The following is a 20135-nucleotide window of genomic DNA, read 5'->3' on the forward strand; positions in this document are numbered from 1 at the left end:
ATGTAAATAAAAATAAATAAATAAAGTCTCCGCGAACAAATGTATCGGCTCGCGCATGGGTGAAGCGAAACACACAGAGTGAATCGAACGACGGCGACGCACACAAACGGAAGAAGTGCTAACTGAAGGTTTCAGTGCAAACAGCATGAATTCTTCCAGCTGTAAGTCAGCGGTTATTCTTGTGCTGTTTTCATGTGTTCATACGTAGCTTTTTCCTTGTTGGGTGTTGGCAACCTGCTGAACTCAGTTCTGTGCAAGTAGAGCTACTGTATATGCTACCAAAGGTACAGTAACTCTATGTGCAAGTAACATTGCGCGCCCCCTAGCCGAGGGCATATAAGCCGCTTACCGAAAATAAACACTCTCTTTTTGTTTGTCTGTCCTTTCTACTATCCCTTCCCCTCTTTCTTTTGTCTTCTACGCACTGCCTGCTATCATTTATTTCCGCTGCCCCAGCTGAGGTGCTTCCAGCAGCGATAGCAGATGCCGGGGTAGAGAAAATTCCTTTACCTTCCATATTCATTGCAAAATAAAAAAAACCACTACTACTACTACTTTAGTTCGCCGTTACTGGAGGTTGGCCTCTGTGCCCGGTGTCTTCTCTTACTTTCGCGCCCTTTTCCCTCGGTCTAATCCATTGGGATTTGCCCGCGTGGGTTCGAATCCCATCCTCGGCGCCATTTATGTTGTATCGCAGCCCGAGGAAAAAGGGCGCGAAAATAAGAGAACACACCGGACACAGAGGCCAACCTCCAGTAACGGCGAACAAACAAAAAGAGTGCGTTTATTTGCTCTAAGCAGCTTATATAGCCTCGCCTAGAGGCGCACAATGTTACTTGCACACATAGAGTTTCTTACTATTGCCTAGAGGGAAAGCTGGCAACCCGTCTATGGGAGTTTGCATGGAGGCCCCTCGAGACCAGCGATAGCAGATGCCGGGGTAGAGAAAATTCCTTTACCTTCCATATTCAATGCAAAATAAAAAAAACCACTACTACTACTACTACTTTAGTTCGCCGTTACTGGAGGTTGGCCTCTGTGCCCGGTGTCTTCTCTTACTTTCGCGCCCTTTTCCCTCGGGCTAATCCATTGGGCTTTGCCCGCGTGGGTTCGAATCCCATCCTCGGTGTCATTTATGTTGTATCGCAGCCCGAGGGAAAAGGGCGCGAAAATAAGAGAAGACACCGGACACAGAGGCCAACCTCCAGTAACGGCGAACAAACAAAAAGAGTGCGTTTATTTGCTCTAAGCAGCTTATATAGCCTCGCCTAGAGGCGCACAATGTTACTTGCACACATAGAGTTTCTTACTATTGCCTAGAGGGAAAGCTGGCAACCCGTCTATGGGAGTTTGCATGGAGGCCCCTCGAGACCACTTCAGCCACCATGGGCGCTCAAAGCATCACGGGCCGGTGAGCTACCGACTGCAGAACCACAACTTTTGGCCAAAAAATAATGCAAAAATAAAGCTGTTGGATAAATACGAATGTCCTAACATTCAATATCCTGTCTTTAAGTTGCAACAAACGAGCAGAAAAGCATTTCAGTGAAAAGTTTGCCCAAAATAAGAGATGGCTAGCTCTCCTATTGGCCAAGTATTGAACACCACAAAAACTAATATTTCGTAATTAACAGGCGCATTTTTAAAAGTAAATATATTTTCAAAAAAATGTTGCTGTTTAGACACATTAAGAGGTTTTTTAATGGCACTTTGGAAAAGTGAAACCTTTTATTGGCATCGTGTGCTGTTGCAGTTTCGCTACTATGGCTTGTGCACACTGAGTTCGCGCCAATGTCGTCTGCGCACACACGAACAGCGTTTTCGGAATGAAATATCTTAGTAGTGCCACTCTATGTTTCCAAAAAAATACGACTTTCCCGAAACAAGTAGCTCACCGTCCCATGATGCTTTGGGCGTCCATGGTGGCTGAAGTGCAGCGCCGCCAGCTTTCCCTCTAGGTAGTAGTAAGAAACTCTATGATCTGCACAGAACTGAGTTCAGCAGGTTGCCAACACGCAACAAGGATAAAGCTACGCAAGAACACATGAGAACACCACAGTTCTGTCTTTACGTGTGTACGCAGCTTTCAGCGCTGTGCACAACAACCAGCAGCAGCTGGTGGAAGTCACTTGGCGGTGGCGGCCGAGGCGATGGCGACGACGGCGAGCAGCGCCTGCAGCGCCAGCAGCGCCGCCTGTGCCGCGGCCAGCACCCAGTCGAGGCGCAGCACGTACGTCTGCCACAGCAGGAAGTAGAGGGCGCCCAGGGCGGAGGGCACGCTCAGCAGCAGCGACAGGGCCAGGCACGGACCACGGCCCGCCAGGTTGCCCCGCTTGCCTGCAGGAAGCAGCAGCTGTACGTCATTATCATCATCATCAGCCTGACTATACGCCCACTGCAGGGCCTCTCCCATGTCTCTCTCATTAACCCTATCCTTCTTCGCCAGTTGCGGCCACCCTGTATCCCCGCAAACTTCTTAATCTACTCTGCCTACCCAATTTTTCTGCCACCCCCTGCTACGTTTGCCTTCTCTTGGAATCCACTCCGTCAGCCTTAGGAACCAGCGGTTATCTTGCCTTCGCATTACATGCCCTGCCCAAGCCCACTTCTTCCTCTTGATTTCAACTACGATGTCATTACCCGCGCTTGTTCCCTCACCCACTCCGCCCACTTCCGATCTCTTAACGTTACACCTATCATTTCTCTTTCCATAGCTCGCTGCGTTGTTCTAAACTGAAGGTGAACCCTCTTTGTTAGCCTCCACGTTTCTGCCCCATAGGTGAGTATCGGTAAGGTACAGCTGTCGTATACTCCTTCGTAGTGTTCCTTTAATAGAACTGCTGCTGAGGGACTGCGGGCGAACAGAGCCTGTTGCAGGCAATGACCTTAGGGCTGAACTCTACGGCACAGATTGTCCCGCAGACGTTCCACGTGAGCCAATGAACACGAAATTATAGGAATATTGAGTGGATACCAATCAGAAAATTACGCGGATATACTTATGCTTCAAATTCTCCCCATGGTCACCATATAATTTCTCATACAGTGACCATGACGCGTTAAATTTTGGGCACTGAAGAATAGTAGCTTGTTAAGCCAGTTGGTGCATGGTTACGGAAAAAAACAGCAGAAAAGGACGTGTTCACATTCGGCAATTTTGGCCCTTTGCGCACGCACTGTCTATGCGATCTGCACACTCTCCCCTACTTGAACGTATGAGACAAAGCGGGAACCACCTACAGCGTTCCCTGCAGAGGTCCCTGTGCGTGTGGGAAGCTATATCGCAAAGGTGGCGGCTGAGCCGCTGGTGGACCGGTGTGAGGTTTCGCGTGTTGCATGCTGGGAGGCGTCCTCAGGCCGGGAAGTGAACCCACCACCTCCACCGGAATGTAACGTAAGGACAAAATCAGGAGCCACCTAAACCGACCAAACTGCCGAGTGCCACCTCTACCAACGCATGTATTGACTATGGTTGTCACGTCACCCCATTTCTACCCCATATGAATTTAGACAAGATACAGTGCAAATACCCAGATCACGTATGAACTATGGAGACCACAGGTTGTGCACACAAATTCCAAGACTTCTGAATCAATATCCTGCCATCTCTGAAATACTATCGGCCAATCCGTCACAACACAAAATCAAGAAAACAATGAAACGCATGTACTTTATGGAGGTATAGGTGGGATTTCCATGTATCACATGTATCCTGGTTTTTTTTTATACAAATGCAAATATTATTTTGAATGTGTAAATGCATATTACGCTCTTTCTTATTTTTGTCTGATTTATTTTATTTATGATGTACATAAGCTGGTATTTTCTTTGTTTGCATTTCAACCTATTGTAAATTTGTGTCTCTTGCAAATATGTTGTACATGCATGGTTTTAACGCATTGTTTATAATTTCACTGTTACGATCTGTTTGTATGCATACTTTTACAAGTGTTTTCAAACTACTGTAAATAGTCGCCTCTGCTGTCAAGGGGGGATGGCCTCGTCAGGCGGCAAACTGCCTTTAGCCTACTCACCCAGGACAGAATTTTTTGTAAATTTTGTGCTAAATAAAAAACTTACTTAGGTGGGCCATACGGAACACGTAGTGAATTGTGGGAATCCTCATATGATACATTTCACCAGGGGTCGCAGCCACCCGTGTGCTGCACTGCAGATGCAGTCGGAGAGGAGGAAAGAAAGGCGGGAAAGCCAATCGGGACCGGTTGGCTACGCTGGAATGGCCGGAGTTAAAAATGAAGAGTTCGAGCAAAAGTCGTAGCCTGCCGTACAAACGACGCCCTCAAAAAACGGTCTGGCAAGCCCTCAGAACCAACGTTCGCTCCTACCGCCGTCCGAGCACCTTCACCCCTGTCAGCAGCCGAGGGTCAATGCGGTCCAGTGCAATGCATAGCGAAATCAGAGGCAGTGCTTAATCGCCTCGTCACGCCCGAAGCTGAAGCAGCCACACTGTCAGGGCTGCCGCCTTTCCAATAGAAGTTCATTCGGCCTGTAAGAGGCCGCTTCTTCTTGCCGTCGACACTGGGGTGAAGAGGTTCGCCTTGCAACCCACAGAGATGGACAGACACATGCAGTGGCGTAAAACAGGTGAGAAACATCCGCGCACTGGGCTGCCGTCTGCCAACTGTGCCAAGTACAGCCTCGCCACCCTTAATTCTATGCCTCCGGAGACCAGCCCCAGGATGCTCACTCCATGGAGAGAATGCAAATGGTTCGAAATTATTTCCAGTCACGCACAAAAAGGAATACGTACACGTCGACAGCATTCGACACAAGCCTTTCTGGTTGGGACTGTGCTAAAAAGTAAAATCAAGAAACGCCAACCAAATTGAGAGATTCTTCTGAGTCGCCGATGTTTCCAAACCTACTCGCTTCCTTCATACGGGTGCGATTGTAGGCAAGATGCAGCCCATCTGCTGGGCATCGCGCTTGAAGAAATAACTTAAATATTCAGGAGCAGGTCCTGTATATGCAGGGCAAAGTATTTTGAATAAAAACGCAGCCCTGACGAAAAGTAAAGAAAGCACGCAGAGCCACTAAATATCCTGTCAATAAAGAATCGCTCCTTAAGCACACTTTATATGCATTTCCTCGACTTGGACTCGGATGACTTGGCATTCTCGCGTTAACACACGCAGAGGACGGGTGTCTTCATAGGTTATAATTCCATGTTTGGCAAAAAAAAAAGTCCACCGAACCTGAGAAGAGGAAGAAGAGGAGTCGATATGTAACTTTGACATAGGTTCTGCAAAAGTCGTTGTCTGTGCTGACGCTGGCCTGGGCGAATGCCGAAGGTTAGCTCCGGGGGTTTCGGTCAGTGTAATCGCAGATGCCCGGTCCGAGAGAGCGAATGTATTGCTCATATCAGCAATATTTTCCAAGAAGACAATGGTCTTGCTTTTATTGAGGTGCCTGTATTCCGAGCTGCAGTTAGTCACCAGCAATTTGGCTTGAATAATGGAAGTGAGTGGGCGAGTTGGGTTTCCATTCTGACAGTGAAAGCGCAACAAAAAGACCAGGAAATCTATCATTTCTGTCGTCCTTGTCTTTTTGAGCGCTTTCACTGTCAGACTGGCTTGACCACTCTGGAAGCAGGCGATGCCTCAGCAGATACCAATTCCTCGTTCGAGCAGCAGATGCGCGTTTCCTTCGCCGACACCGCCAGCATTTTCGGCAGCCTCGACGGCTACAGTGACCAGTATGCTTGAACGGGGCGGGAGGCTCACTTCCTCATCGAGTACCCTGATCTCTGTGCACTTCTCCGCGTCGACTTCGCGGCTCGTCGAGAGTGTGATGAACTTGGACTGAGTCCAGCACTCCATGCCCAAAAGCAGGTTACATGAGCAAGCACTACGAAACCCGTAGGGTACGTGTGTCCGTTAAAAGTTATGCTTGCAGAGCACTGTCCTGAAGGGGTGATGAGGCGGCCTCCAGCAGTGCGCATCTGCGGCCATAAGTCGTCACTGTGTCGACGAATCCAGTAACGTTGCGGCCACAGGTTCGTGTCCTTGCAGTGCACGTTTGCTTAGGAGTCGGATCAAGTCCAGTACTGCCCATAGGGTGCGTCGCGGCTGCTTTTCTGTGCGGCGTTGCAATGTTGCACCGCGTCGCTGTTGGGCTCAACTTCTTGTGTGGCGTCCCCATGGAGAACGCTGCGCAGCGTTGTGTCGTCGGCGACGGAGGATCGTCTTGAAGCAACCTCACCTCCAAATGTTGCTTTCCGCAGTTTCCCCCACAAGTGTGGAGATGCATTTCACAGGTACACGCTCCGTAGCTGCGGCTTGGCGACGCGAAGCGGGAGGGTTAGGGAGATGGGGACCGTGATGAACGGCTGGACTAGCGCTGGTCGTGGAGCAAGTAGTCCAACTTCAATCGGCCGCTGTCCGGGTCGTGGTCTTAGGGTATCGTAGGAGGAACCGCGAAGGCCCATTATCATGCATGGGCAGTATAGCAAGATGTTCCCAGCTTCATCCCAATGAAAACACAAGGGGCGGTTGCCAGAAGTTCTCCAGGCGTCGTATTTCTGGCAGCTCGCGGCTCGGTCGTTATTAATAAACGGAGCGGGTGGTAGCAAACTGGGCGGCGCTATGGCACAGCAGGTTGATATCGACGATGGATTGATGTGTCATGTGGAGTGGCCGAGTTACGTGACGCTGCGGAGTAGACCGGTTTTTGGCTGCGGCCATAGGGGTCGAGGTGCACTTCGCGGACGACGTCCATGGGAGAGTACGCTGCTTCAATCTGAGTCTGAAAAAGACGGCAGCAGTCGGCGCAGTTTCTATCGGTTTACATCGCGGATAAATTCCCACCAGTCATTAGTTGTGGTCGTATAGCATCTGGGTAAGCTGCGTAGACTTGTGCCGGACGGTTGATACTGCCGAGTCCGGGCCTGGCAGTCGCTTCTTGGGCGAATTAGGCGACGGTTTTGGGCGGGTTCCTTACGAGGCCGGCAAAAAGCGACTTCCTACGCCTCGCGTTAAGGATCTCACTTTCTATTCTTCGGTCATGTTCACGTCCGTTCGCTGGAAAAGGCGTTTCATTTCTTTCTTATACTTCTTACCAGTTTCATTTGGCTGCCGCATCCTTGACTGGCAGTATCTCAGCCATTTCTTTACGGTATCGTCAGGGCCTCGCTCTCTAAAAGTTGTCAAGAAGGTCTCGTGGTTTTCATATCAAGCCTTAGCAGGAGCGTCGAGGGGAAAGAAAACATATTCGAACTTCATGCCAACCTCCCACCTGGTGAACGTGCGCTCGAAGTGGTCGAGCCATTCTTCCGGGTGTTTGCCAGGGGAGCCATTGAAGGTTAAAGGTACCCGAGGCAGGTTGACAGGGGTCGTCGCCGGTGGCGGTCGCATATGGCGGACGTCGAAGCTTCTTTCCGCTGACGCGTCCGCTCCGGTAGGGTTCCTAGGCTAGGTTAGACGGCGGCTGCTTCGAATCTCGTCACTGGTTCTGAAAGCTGTATAGCTTTCCCTTTTAGCCGTATGGCTGCGCTTGGGTGGAGGTCAATGAGTAATCACTCCCTCATTACAAATCTACTCCACGTTGGGGGATTCCCTTAAACATTTGACCGACTAGAAACCTCCCCGTCGGCAATTTCAACCTCCCTCCCATCCGCAATGTATATGGTGAGCGTTTAGTGCAGTCTGCGGGGGTAAAAATCTGGAACGCGATACCCATTTCTCTGAAAAACCCACACAATTTTGCTGGTAGGTTTCAAAAACACTTAACTGATATAACCTGAAATTCCCTTTTCGTCATAGTTTTCTGTTACTATGTACTTGTATGTAATAGACTCAAAAGAAAACATTCGACAGAAGTCTGTCTGGTTGGGAAATTTAATGTTAGGAGAAGGTAAGTGACGCCAACCAAGTAAAATACAGGAAAAACACGACGTTTCGGGACCGGCTCGGCCCCTTCTTCACGGTGTGACTACGGGCGAGCGCAGCTTGGCTTTTTAAGCCCCTGTGTGGAGGACCTGCGGGTCAATGGCCGCAGCCCATGGACGTAGGATGAGGGGAGAGTCCCCAGGGAACGATTAACATTCTCTCGTGTTTGCTGTATGTGCCACGACTCGAGTAGAAGCCTCCTGCGTGGGTTAGCTTCCGTTTCCAATACAATGGTGCTGTCGAAGTCAATTGGGTGGTCACACCCTTCACAGTGTTCGGCCACGGCGCTGCGTTGACGATTCATGTGACGGACGTCCGCTTTGTGTTGGTTCATCCTTTCCGCGAAGTTCTTCGTTTCCCCTATGTACGACGCCGGGCAGACGGAACACGGAATTTTGTACACGACGCCCTGGGCCTTTTCTCTGGGCTGCCGGTTTTTTGGGCGGGGGAGAAGGCGACCGATAGTGCTGGTCGGTTTGTGCGTTGTCAGCACCCCTTCTTTTCCGAGAATGCGACCGAGCGTCTCGCTCACGCCTCTCACGTAGGGGACGCAAACACGTTTCCGCTTCTGGCATGCGTCTGAGGAAATAATAGACCGGATTTTGTTTTGCCTTTCTTGTTTCCTGATAATGCGCCGGATGAATGAGCTTGGGTAGCCGTTCTTTTGGAGGTCAGAAATGACTCGGTTCTTCTCCTTCCTTTTTTCTTCACTTGAGGAACATATGGAGTCGGCTCTCTTCAGTAATGACGTCACGACAGATGCTTTGTGCGGGATGGGATGGTTCGAATCGAAATGTAGGTACCGTCCTGTGTGGGTTGGCTTCCTGTGCACCGAGGACTGCAGGCCTTTGTCGTGCCTTGTAGGTAGGACATCCAGAAAAGGCAGGCTGCCCTGCTGTTCATGCTCAACAGTAAATTGTATGGCCGGTTCAACTGAATTTAGATGACTCTGGAGGTTTTCTATCTCTGAGGTTTTCACCACACAAAAGCAGTCGTCTACATAACGGAGGAATAACTTTGGCTTGGGATTAAAGGAGGAGAGGGCCCGGCTTTCGACGTCTTCCATGGTTAGGTTAGCCACTGTGACTGAAATTGATGCCCCCATAGCAGTTCCGGTTGTTTGCTTGAAAAATTCTCCGTTGTAGGTGAAAAAGGTACTGCGCAGACAGAGGTCGAGAAGGCGACATACCTCATCGACGTTGAGTGGAGTTCTCTCGTGCAGCGTTTGGTCGTTTTTGAGTGCGCGGCGAGCAACGGACACAGCAAGGGGAACCGGTACGCAGGTAAATAGCGACACCACGTCAAACGAGACTAGGCTTTCGTCTTCCTCCACGGTAAGGTTCGAGACAAGTTGGACGAAATGCCGCGAATTCTGTACATGCGTGGGTGTTCTGCCGGCGAGCGGCGCCAGTACCTTGTGCAGGTAGTCAGAGAGACGTCGCAGAGGAGACAGGGTGAAGTCTACAATTGGCCGAAGGGGGACGCCAGGTTTGTGAGTTTTAGGTAGCCCGTAAAAACCTGGAGCTGAGCCGTTTCTGGAGATGAGGCGGAGGTAAAGCCATTTGAAATCAGGATGCCGCTTGAACATCTCTGCCAGGGTTTTGTTGAGTGTTGCCTGAGTGTTTGAAGTCGGATCCTTGCGAACCTTCTCATACGCCCCACTGCTCAAAAGGGCTGACGCCTTCTCCTCGTAGTCGCGTCGGTCCATCACCACTGTAGAGTTGCCCTTGTCTGCCGGGAGTATGACGATGTCGGTGTCGTCCCTGAGACCGCGTAGGGCTTTTCGTTCCAGTTGAGACAGATTGCTCGGAAATTTGGGGGGTACCTTGGCGATGACACCAATCGCTTTCAGGCGGACCTCTTCCCTGACGTGCGGCTCCAGGTGCTGGATCGCATCTTCAACAGCCGCGACTAGTTTTGGGAGGGCGGGACCAGATGATATGTTGAATCCATGTCCTTTTGCGAGAACAGAGGATTCGGGCGGTGTTAAGCGACGGGAGGAGAGGTTCTTTACAAAGCCAGAGTTATGGGGGTCAGGCTGTTTCTTCTGCCGCTGCTGTAGGGCAAACAACTTCTTGTTTTGACACTCACGATGTTTGTTGGCTGCAGTGGAGGCCGCTTCCATGGCAAAGGCGTCCACCCGCGGGAAGAGCTCAACGTCGTGTTTTTCCTGTATTTTACTTGGTTGGCGTCACTTACCTTCTCCTAACATTAAATTTCCCAACCAGACAGACTTCTGTCGAATGTTTTCTTTTGAGTCTATACGCCAAGACTTCGGCATCGAGACCATGCAGCTAGTGAAGCGATACGTCAACATCTCCAAGAGTATTGCTGTCTTCCGGACACATCTAAACTTCAACAAGACCTGCAAGGAAAAGGATGTGATACCCGTGAGCCTTCGCCTAAAGCGCCCTGTAACCACCGCAGAAGGCCTACGGCTGGTGTCCAAAACGGAGCAACAGTTATTAAGTGCGCGGATACACGAGTGCCATTCCGTTCTCCGCAAAAAGGAGCTGGACCGGTTCTTCGCGCGCCGCCAACTAGAACACAGGATGCCTGAGCTCTTCCCGCGGGTGGACGCCTTTGCCATGGAAGCGGCCTCCACTGCAGCCAACAAACATCGTGAGTGTCAAAACAAGAAGTTGTTTGCCCTACAGCAGCGGCAGAAGAAACAGCCTGACCCCCATAACTCTGGCTTTGTAAAGAACCTCTCCTCCCGTCGCTTAACACCGCCCGAATCCTCTGTTCTCGCAAAAGGACATGGATTCAACATATCATCTGGTCCCGCCCTCCCAAAACTAGTCGCGGCTGTTGAAGATGCGATCCAGCACCTGGAGCCGCACGTCAGGGAAGAGGTCCGCCTGAAAGCGATTGGTGTCATCGCCAAGGTACCCCCCAAATTTCCGAGCAATCTGTCTCAACTGGAACGAAAAGCCCTACGCGGTCTCAGGGACGACACCGACATCGTCATACTCCCGGCAGACAAGGGCAACTCTACAGTGGTGATGGACCGACGCGACTACGAGGAGAAGGCGTCAGCCCTTTTGAGCAGTGGGGCGTATGAGAAGGTTCGCAAGGATCCGACTTCAAACACTCAGGCAACACTCAACAAAACCCTGGCAGAGATGTTCAAGCGGCATCCTGATTTCAAATGGCTTTACCTCCGCCTCATCTCCAGAAACGGCTCAGCTCCAGGTTTTTACGGGCTACCTAAAACTCACAAACCTGGCGTCCCCCTTCGGCCAATTGTAGACTTCACCCTGTCTCCTCTGCGACGTCTCTCTGACTACCTGCACAAGGTACTGGCGCCGCTCGCCGGCAGAACACCCACGCATGTACAGAATTCGCGGCATTTCGTCCAACTTGTCTCGAACCTTACCGTGGAGGAAGACGAAAGCCTAGTCTCGTTTGACGTGGTGTCGCTATTTACCTGCGTACCGGTTCCCCTTGCTGTGTCCGTTGCTCGCCGCGCACTCAAAAACGACCAAACGCTGCACGAGAGAACTCCACTCAACGTCGATGAGGTATGTCGCCTTCTCGACCTCTGTCTGCGCAGTACCTTTTTCACCTACAACGGAGAATTTTTCAAGCAAACAACCGGAACTGCTATGGGGGCATCAATTTCAGTCACAGTGGCTAACCTAACCATGGAAGACGTCGAAAGCCGGGCCCTCTCCTCCTTTAATCCCAAGCCAAAGTTATTCCTCCGTTATGTAGACGACTGCTTTTGTGTGGTGAAAACCTCAGAGATAGAAAACCTCCAGAGTCATCTAAATTCAGTTGAACCGGCCATACAATTTACTGTTGAGCATGAACAGCAGGGCAGCCTGCCTTTTCTGGATGTCCTACTTACAAGGCACGACAAAGGCCTGCAGTCCTCGGTGCACAGGAAGCCAACCCACACAGGACGGTACCTACATTTCGATTCGAACCATCCCATCCCGCACAAAGCATCTGTCGTGACGTCATTACTGAAGAGAGCCGACTCCATATGTTCCTCAAGTGAAGAAAAAAGGAAGGAGAAGAACCGAGTCATTTCTGACCTCCAAAAGAACGGCTACCCAAGCTCATTCATCCGGCGCATTATCAGGAAACAAGAAAGGCAAAACAAAATCCGGTCTATTATTTCCTCAGACGCATGCCAGAAGCGGAAACGTGTTTGCGTCCCCTACGTGAGAGGCGTGAGCGAGACGCTCGGTCGCATTCTCGGAAAAGAAGGGGTGCTGACAACGCACAAACCGACCAGCACTATCGGTCGCCTTCTCCCCCGCCCAAAAAACCGGCAGCCCAGAGAAAAGGCCCAGGGCGTCGTGTACAAAATTCCGTGTTCCGTCTGCCCGGCGTCGTACATAGGGGAAACGAAGAACTTCGCGGAAAGGATGAACCAACACAAAGCGGACGTCCGTCACATGAATCGTCAACGCAGCGCCGTGGCCGAACACTGTGAAGGGTGTGACCACCCAATTGACTTCGACAGCACCATTGTATTGGAAACGGAAGCTAACCCACGCAGGAGGCTTCTACTCGAGTCGTGGCACATACAGCAAACACGAGAGAATGTTAATCGTTCCCTGGGGACTCTCCCCTCATCCTACGTCCATGGGCTGCGGCCATTGACCCGCAGGTCCTCCACACAGGGGCTTAAAAAGCCAAGCTGCGCTCGCCCGTAGTCACACCGTGAAGAAGGGGCCGAGCCGGTCCCGAAACGTCGTGTTTTTCCTGTATTTTACTTGGTTGGCGTCACTTACCTTCTCCTAACATTGTATGTAATAGTTTGTACTAACACTCGATGTCTGAAAGTTCTCTTTGCATGTCATGTTTTCAAAGCTATTTTCTTTATTGTTTTTGTCTCGCCGAATGTTATCTACCAGTGTTGCTTAGACTCCTTTGCTTTTAACCTTGAACTACGCTTACGCTATTCTGTACAGGTCCGCCGTTTTTTAATTTACTTTAACATATTTTGTGTACTTGGACCCGAACTAGCCGTTGGCTATGGGTACAAAAAGTGTTTTGTATTTTTCGTAAAAGAGATTCGAAAGAAAATTGAATTGAATTGAATTGAATTGGATTGGTTCTGTCGGTCTCGGTGCTCTTTGTAGTCTTGTCTTCAGCTCCGGCTGTTAGAAGAAGGGTTGGGTACATCTCAGATGTCACGTGGTGGTGACAGAGCGGTGGACAGAAGACTGAAGCGAACTCTTTATTGGGCTGACTTGCGCCCACAGAGAACTGAGCAAATTGGTGGCGACGAAACCTGTCAGCGTGCTTGGCGGTCGCCGCTGTCGGCCGCGCTCAATTTAAAAGCTGACGAAGAACCGAGGTAAGGCGATGGATCGAACATACGACACTCTCGAACAACGTAGAACCAGTTGCGCGCGGTATTCCAGATGAAGCTCGTGGCATCTTTCGTCATGAACACAGCCGCGAGCTGGCGGTTTTGAGCACGAGCGTACAAACATTACGAAGCATTGCGGGAATACGTTATTTGACGTCTTCCAGAACGTGGCCACCGTCAAAAGTCTGATGACGTACAACAGCAGCCAAAAGTTAACAGAATGCAATATTAGCGGAAATCATTCATTTCATAGCCATCTTTCCATAAAACCTGGAATATATAATTATGATAACTACACGGTGCGCCAACAACAACTCGTGAGCAGTGCACTTTGGATAGAAATAAATGAATTTAGTCGCCTTCCATAAACTTTTGACGGCGGGTGTACGACACAATGAATATGCAAAACACCGAAGACGGGGCTGGATGACTCACACGGTACTTGAAAAAACTCCGCCGTGCGTCGGAGCCCAGGCACAGCAAAATTAATTGGGCGCCGCCGGTAACCACGCTCACACATGTTTATTTCCACTCCCGCTCACGCGGGTTCACGTCATGCACTCACAGGTACAGTCTTTACCAAAAGTAACCAAGCTGCACATTTTTAAGCATGAAATGCTTTTAGCTCCCGTTGTCGGCAGTGTGGTGACGTCACGCCGAGACAGAGAGCCAACATCCGGGCACTGAAACGCGAACATCCGGGCATCGTACGAGATTTAACGAGACAAGACGAGCGCGAGAAGGTGCTTCCGCGCCGTCCCCAAGGATGGCGCTGCGGTCCCACACTCACGCATGTAAAAGACCGGCCGCTTGGCCTGCGTCTCGTCGTGTCCGCGTACGCTTCTGCATCGTCCTGCATTTCACTGCCGCCACCGTCACAGCTGCTTGCTTAAGCCGAGCAATGGAGCCTGATGAAAGGAGACGTAGGAAACGTCTTGCGGAAAGCGATCGCTAAGCAAGTGATACGCCACAGCAGAAGACTGCTCGCCCCTGCCGACAACGCCATGATTGCGCGGCCGCTCCCGAAAGCGACAAGGCCGCCACGGTTCGCGGCTGCCTACCTAAGCCCGCACTATTGCTGGCGATCGCTTCGACGCAACAAGAAGAGAGCGGTGTGGTGTGTTGAACACTACACCCATTTCAAGATTTTGAATAGTACCATCTACAACCAATGTGTTAGGCCCGTAAACATTTCATGCTTACTCTAATCTCGGTTACGGGAGAGGCAGAGATTTTTTTCTTCTCAGTCGTATATTAAAGCTATTGTGACAGTCCTCAAGCTCTAAATCTCTGTATGGTAAGAAGAGCACCTGCCCTCGCCTTCAAAGAAGTGTTTGGTCTTTAGAGAAGACGTGAGGGGTGAGAAGCAATCCACGCAGCCTGGTTACTTTTGGCAAACACTGTGCATGGCATCTGCAACAAGGAAGAGCAGCCGCTCCCCTGTGTCGCAGCAGCAAATAAGCCGACCAGACTGGCGCTATTCTTGACGTTGCCCGGAAGGGCCACTTCCGGTGCACTCATAACTGCACATGAGCAATGAACTTTTTGCAAAGTGGAAATAAGTAAACAGAGAGATGACACCTTAGTATTGGATGAATTATACCGCATCGGCGATTTCGCCCTACAGTTTCCAGAGACAAACCAAAAGTCGCTGTAACCAGCGAAAGCGCAGGGGAATGTTCCTTTTTGATTACGGTGTTGTCAAAGTGCTTGACGGTTTTTCTAGCGCGAAAACATATCTTGGCTCATCAATGGCGTTCGTGCGACGAGACAGATCCATGGTCAATCCTACACTGGCCATCTAACAATCCATACACTGGCTAAACAGTCTCTTTGGAAAAAAAACAAATAAAGAAAAAATCTACAAAAATCAGAAAGAAAATGAAGTGAAAAGTTTTAAAAACAAAAAATACAATCCTAAAAAGGAAAATAACGAAAACAAATAATGAAAATAATGAGCTGCTACGACCCATCTTGAGACCCGAGATGAAACGGAGGTGGATCCAACAGTAGCGGCCATTTCGACGGGACGTTTGACCCCAAGATGACCCCACGGCTCGGTGCCAACGACCTTCTAGAAGGTTCTAGAAGAACCGACGACTGGGGAAGATAGGTTGCCCCTCGACTGAAAGAAGCCCGGAACGAATCAGAGGAAGCCGGCCCAGCTGCGTCTGCGACGTCAACAGGCCACACCTGTGTTCGATGGACGCGAGCGGCCGACACAATGCTATAGTGATGCGGACTTAGCATCTTCCTCGCCAGTTCCCACGTGCGGGCTCTCAACAGGTGTCTTGGTTGGCAGTGACGTGTGGTGGCGATCTTTTGTGCCACGATGAATTGCCGCCTAGTGAAAGGGCTCAACAGGTCTTCGTTGGCTGTGCTAGTGCCGATCTTTTGTGTCGCGATGAATTGTCGCCTGGTGAAAGGGCGGAGCCTTGGGCTATATAACCTGCAACCAAAGTGAGCACGAACGCTCTGGACCTTAGGTAATAGGTTCATCCAGTGTGGCTCTGAACCTTGGGTAATAGGTTCATCCATTGGCTCTGGGCCCTGGGAAAAAGGCTCATCCAGTCATCCGACGCCATGAACTCTTAAATTCTGATTCCTTGTTCTTCTTTTTGTAAATAAGTGTCTTAGTTTCTTGCCATTAAATCTGCTTGTTTTTGTAATCTCCAACTTCGAAGCTTCAGACTTTCCTCAGCCCGACGACTCAACACGCTACCAAATGGAGCCCGGGTTCGAGCTTTCCTGTGCGCCGTAACAACTGGTGGCAGCGGTGGGATTCTGCTACCTCGAGCCGTAACAGAGCAAAAAAGAAAAAAAAGGAGAGAGAAGGACAGGACAGGGAAAATCCTGTAATTTCGGATGGAAGATGACAAGAGGAAAGTACGAGAAAAGACGACCACAAGCCGCTTGTGGGATCTGAACCCACCGGCGCGCACGGTGGTCTACCAACTGAGCTACGGCAGCGGCTGCCTAACCTTAATTTACTTCTGGGTGCGTTTATCTTCCTCCAGACTTTCCTTGGTTTGAATAAGTGCTGGTTTCTTTTTTTATGTGTATATCGTAAAAAGCTTCCTCAACTGCCTACCTAACTATATGGCCAGACATCTCCTGCATGAAATGAACCAGAAGCGGAAGTGACGCCTCAGTTTGCTAGATAATGTTCCGACAAGAGTACTAACTTCGTCCTCCTAAACATCGCTCGAGGCTCACCGCCCCTGGTTTATTTCGTGTTGTCAAGAATGCCATCTTCCCTGCCCTTACCCCCCACACACACCTCCTGCTAATATTGTCACCGACAAACGCAGCAGGAAGCGGGAAGCACAGCCGTATTCTCAGACGAGGCTCGCCGAACCGCCGAGCTCATGCAAGACAAAGACGACGCTCGGCCACGCGCTAGGAGCCAAGGTTCGGCCACCAGGTGGCGCCGGCAGAGTGTCAGCAGTGTGATGGTATCCATCACACTGTGATGGTATGTGATGGTATCCATCCGGATGTCGATGCAGGCACAGTCACTCTTCCGGAGGCCCTAGGGTTTAAAGATAACAATGGTCATGTAAATAAATCTGCAGTGGAAGTTAGCAAAAAGCGATTGGATGATTGGTGGCTGAAAAGCAGAGATGTGCATAAGGTTAGAATTGTGGGAAACCGTAGGTAAAGATGATGGCGATTCTTAATGAGAATTGCCAACACAGTAATAAAAAAAATAATAAAGAAAGAAAAGCTGAGCATGGTGGCCATTGCCACCACCCCGTTTCAAAGGGGGCGCTCCCATCCATCCATCCCATAGAGTTAATATAACCAACTCTAGAGGGAAAGCTGGCCATTGAGCCCATGCATACCAGTGGGCAACGCATGAACGCCGCCATGATCCAGCGGTTTGTGTATGTTGCCAGCTGTTTAGACACTCTCTAAATCTGGACAAAGAACGGAGTTGGAACCTGGCAACGTAGACCGTGGGAAGATGGCGGTATGCAGAGTAGCTATCGACTACTCTAAACTGCTGTAAACAACGGGAAAATCGCCGCGTTTAGACCATTTCCAATTGTATGCAGTGTCGCATACCGACTGCAGTTTCATGTAGGTGGCTTGTGTGTACTGAATTGTTATTTGAAGGCAAGTACCGCGACTGTGACGCGCTTGGAGTGTATTTCGTCCGTAGAGCGCGCGGGATTTTGCATGTCCTCCGTTGCCGAGTGCAAATACACGTCGGAAATTTGCTTTGGCCCCAGAAGGACGAACACAATTCGCAAAGGAAACGTATGCCCAAGGTAAATGGAGCAACTGCTCTGCCTGGTTTCTTTTGAATGTTCAGCGTTTTGTTATATTAAATGTCGAAGGTTTGTTAAACTACCGCGGGCCTCTCGCATTTTTTTTATGCGAAGCATATTGCTAGAGCTACCACTCACGCCGTCGCCGTGGGACCCCCACGTGACACCGTGACGTCACACCACGTGACATCGGATGAGAGAGCCGGCCACCACCTCGCGCCGTCGCCGTGGGACCCCTAGCCAAGGGAGTGACACTCTCATAGAGCCAATGGGGACGTTTTTTTTCGAAGGCGATGGTGGCGGCTCCTGGTAGAGGCGGTAAACGCATCAAAAATCCAATATGGCGGCGCGCGTTTATGCGGCTGGTTGTGGCCGGTTACTCGCGCTACAGTGCACTGTACTCGCGCGTTCCTGGTGCTGGCGGCCGCTAGCTCGATCCAAGCTTTGTAAATACTGGTGATTAACTGATCCTGCGCTGCATTCATGCTTGATTGCCTGAGTACTTACGGAATCTGCTCACTCGCTTTTGTATTTCGATGTGTCTGTTGATGTAGCATGGTGCATGGTGGCGAGCGGCGCGACTGCTTAGCAGCTGCGCTCGCTCGAGAACGAAAAGCGTAAATGGCTTTGTACACAGAACAATTTATTAAAAGAACATCAGCAGTGACAATCGATTTTAGGCAGCAGTGACATTGCAGTATCAGTAACAGGTATCCTAAAAATCAAAATAAAAAAACGCCATTATGCAAGCCTAGAAGACATGAGCGCACATAGAATATATAGGGGATAAAAAAGGTATAAAGGTAGGTACAGTATGCATAATCAAATGCTACATGACTGAATATAGGTTTGTACGCGACTTTGTAAGAGATTTAGGTAAATAGCATTGACGACAACATCTGACAAGTATTGAAACGCGTCAGTCTGTGGCTATGAATAAAGACACGCAGAGAAAGGCAGCGAAAATTTTCAACCTTTGACTCGTGCAGAAGAAATCACATTGCATTGGGTTAGGGACAAAATAATACGCTGCAGTGCTAGTTCTTAGCATAAAGACTCTAAGAAAAGCTCACTGTGTCACTCGACATGACGCCAATGACGCTCCTGCAGTGCGAATGTCGCCGGCGTCGCCGTTTTCGCTTGCGCGGCTGACCGGGCGTCGTCTGCTTGTCGTCTGCGGCCGCGTTACCCGCGTCGTCATCTTCGCAACTAATTTCTTTGATATCTTATTTTTAATACCTACGACTGTTTATAATGTAGTTCATAAGCTAGTTTTTATTATTGATAGTGGTCGAAAATTTTCACTTTTATTAGGCTTAACTGCAGCCGCGTTTACCGCCGATACCAGGATCGTGGCAATCGTTTCGACCGTGGCGCCACCCTCGGCATGGACGCGCAACTTGCAACATGCCACAGCCCTGCCCTAGCCGTCACACCCGCGCATTCCCGCGCATTTCGAACGCGCGCGTTCACACTCGGTGTAGGTGAAACGCTCGCTCCACCGGGCAGGCAGACGCGGCTTCCGTGGCAATCCAGGCGCTCACCCAACGCGCGTCTCGGGGTTAGTCGGCGTTCCGCTGTAGCCATGCCGTTGTCTTCCCCCACGACGAAGGCTTCTAGTGGTTGTATTAAAATGACCAAGTATTCAACCAAGGAAAACCATGTATTACCAAGCCTAGCCACTAATATGCTTCGCATTCCCCAGGCTTAGCCAAGCTGCGCGTAAAAACTTCAGGGGGACACTTGGGCTCTCTAAAGTGCTGCAAGGCGAAAGCCTTTCTTGGCGTACTGTTGGGCATTGACTGCGAGACTGTTTGTGCTGTACTAGTGCTTTATTTGACAGCACATTACAACTACTGTTGAGTTGAGAACCTTTGAGTTGTCTAAATAAACACTTTGACTTTGACTTTGACTACACACTTTGACTGCCGACTTTGGCTGCTTCTTTAGCACGACTCTCTCCCTGCTTCGATGAGTTCGGTTGTATCCATGGCTCTGTTCGCAGTAATGAGGTATGTAATGTGGTCACTAACTGACGCCTTACGCCCCCTGTCGGAGCGGACGACAACTATTTTTTATTAGTTGTCGTCTACTCCAGAAGGGGGCGCCAGGCATCCGTGGGTGACCTCGTTACTCCGAATCTGCGCACTCTGACGTCACAACCATTTGGACCAACCGAAAAGCGTGACACCTCTCTCTGCTGACAACCTTCTGCTAACGACAATATGAGGCATTAAAGGCTTTCGCCTCAATAAAGACACCGCCTAAGCGAAGCAGCAGCAGGGGTGCGCACTCACCGAGGCTGAGGCGCACGCTCTCGACGACCGTGAGGAAGGCCAGCAGGCACAGCTCGGACGCCATGTTGCCGCTCGGGTAGGGAAGGCTCAGCCCTGCGGGGAGGAGGAAATAAGCGGCCTTTATTTATTCCCATCGAGAAGTGTGGCCAAAATAGGCATGAGTGGTGCAGGACCTGTGGGTCTCCTTTTGGCGCGCATACCAGTGCCGATGCTTCGCTTATGCTTTCCACGTCGCATATAAGCGCCCCGAATGCACCCGGATCGACACAGTGATACTCAAATGGAAGTTCTGAATCCAGAGTGCAGATACAACCCCAGTAAGCAA

The 20135-nt window shown here is 50.3% G+C and overlaps 1 protein-coding gene across 1 annotated transcript in view; it reads right to left on the reverse strand.

Annotated features, from left to right (window-relative positions):
* Positions 1-1089: 1089 nt before the first annotated feature.
* Positions 1090-20135, reverse strand: part of LOC149326791 (transmembrane protein 216-like) — a 34329-nt gene continuing 15283 nt past the window's right edge. The window contains exons 4-5 of the mRNA XM_089565069.1: positions 19811-19903; positions 1090-2337 (exon numbers count right to left, since the gene is read on the reverse strand). Of these exons, the coding sequence (XP_089421195.1) occupies positions 2126-2337; positions 19811-19903 (305 nt within the window). The 3' untranslated portion in view covers positions 1090-2125. The remainder of the gene's footprint in view (positions 2338-19810; positions 19904-20135) is intronic.

The sequence above is a fragment of the Amblyomma mixtum genome, chromosome 10, assembly GCF_055824585.1.
Source record: "Amblyomma mixtum isolate Tamu chromosome 10, ASM5582458v1, whole genome shotgun sequence".
Classification (NCBI taxonomy): Eukaryota; Metazoa; Arthropoda; class Arachnida; order Ixodida; family Ixodidae; genus Amblyomma; species Amblyomma mixtum.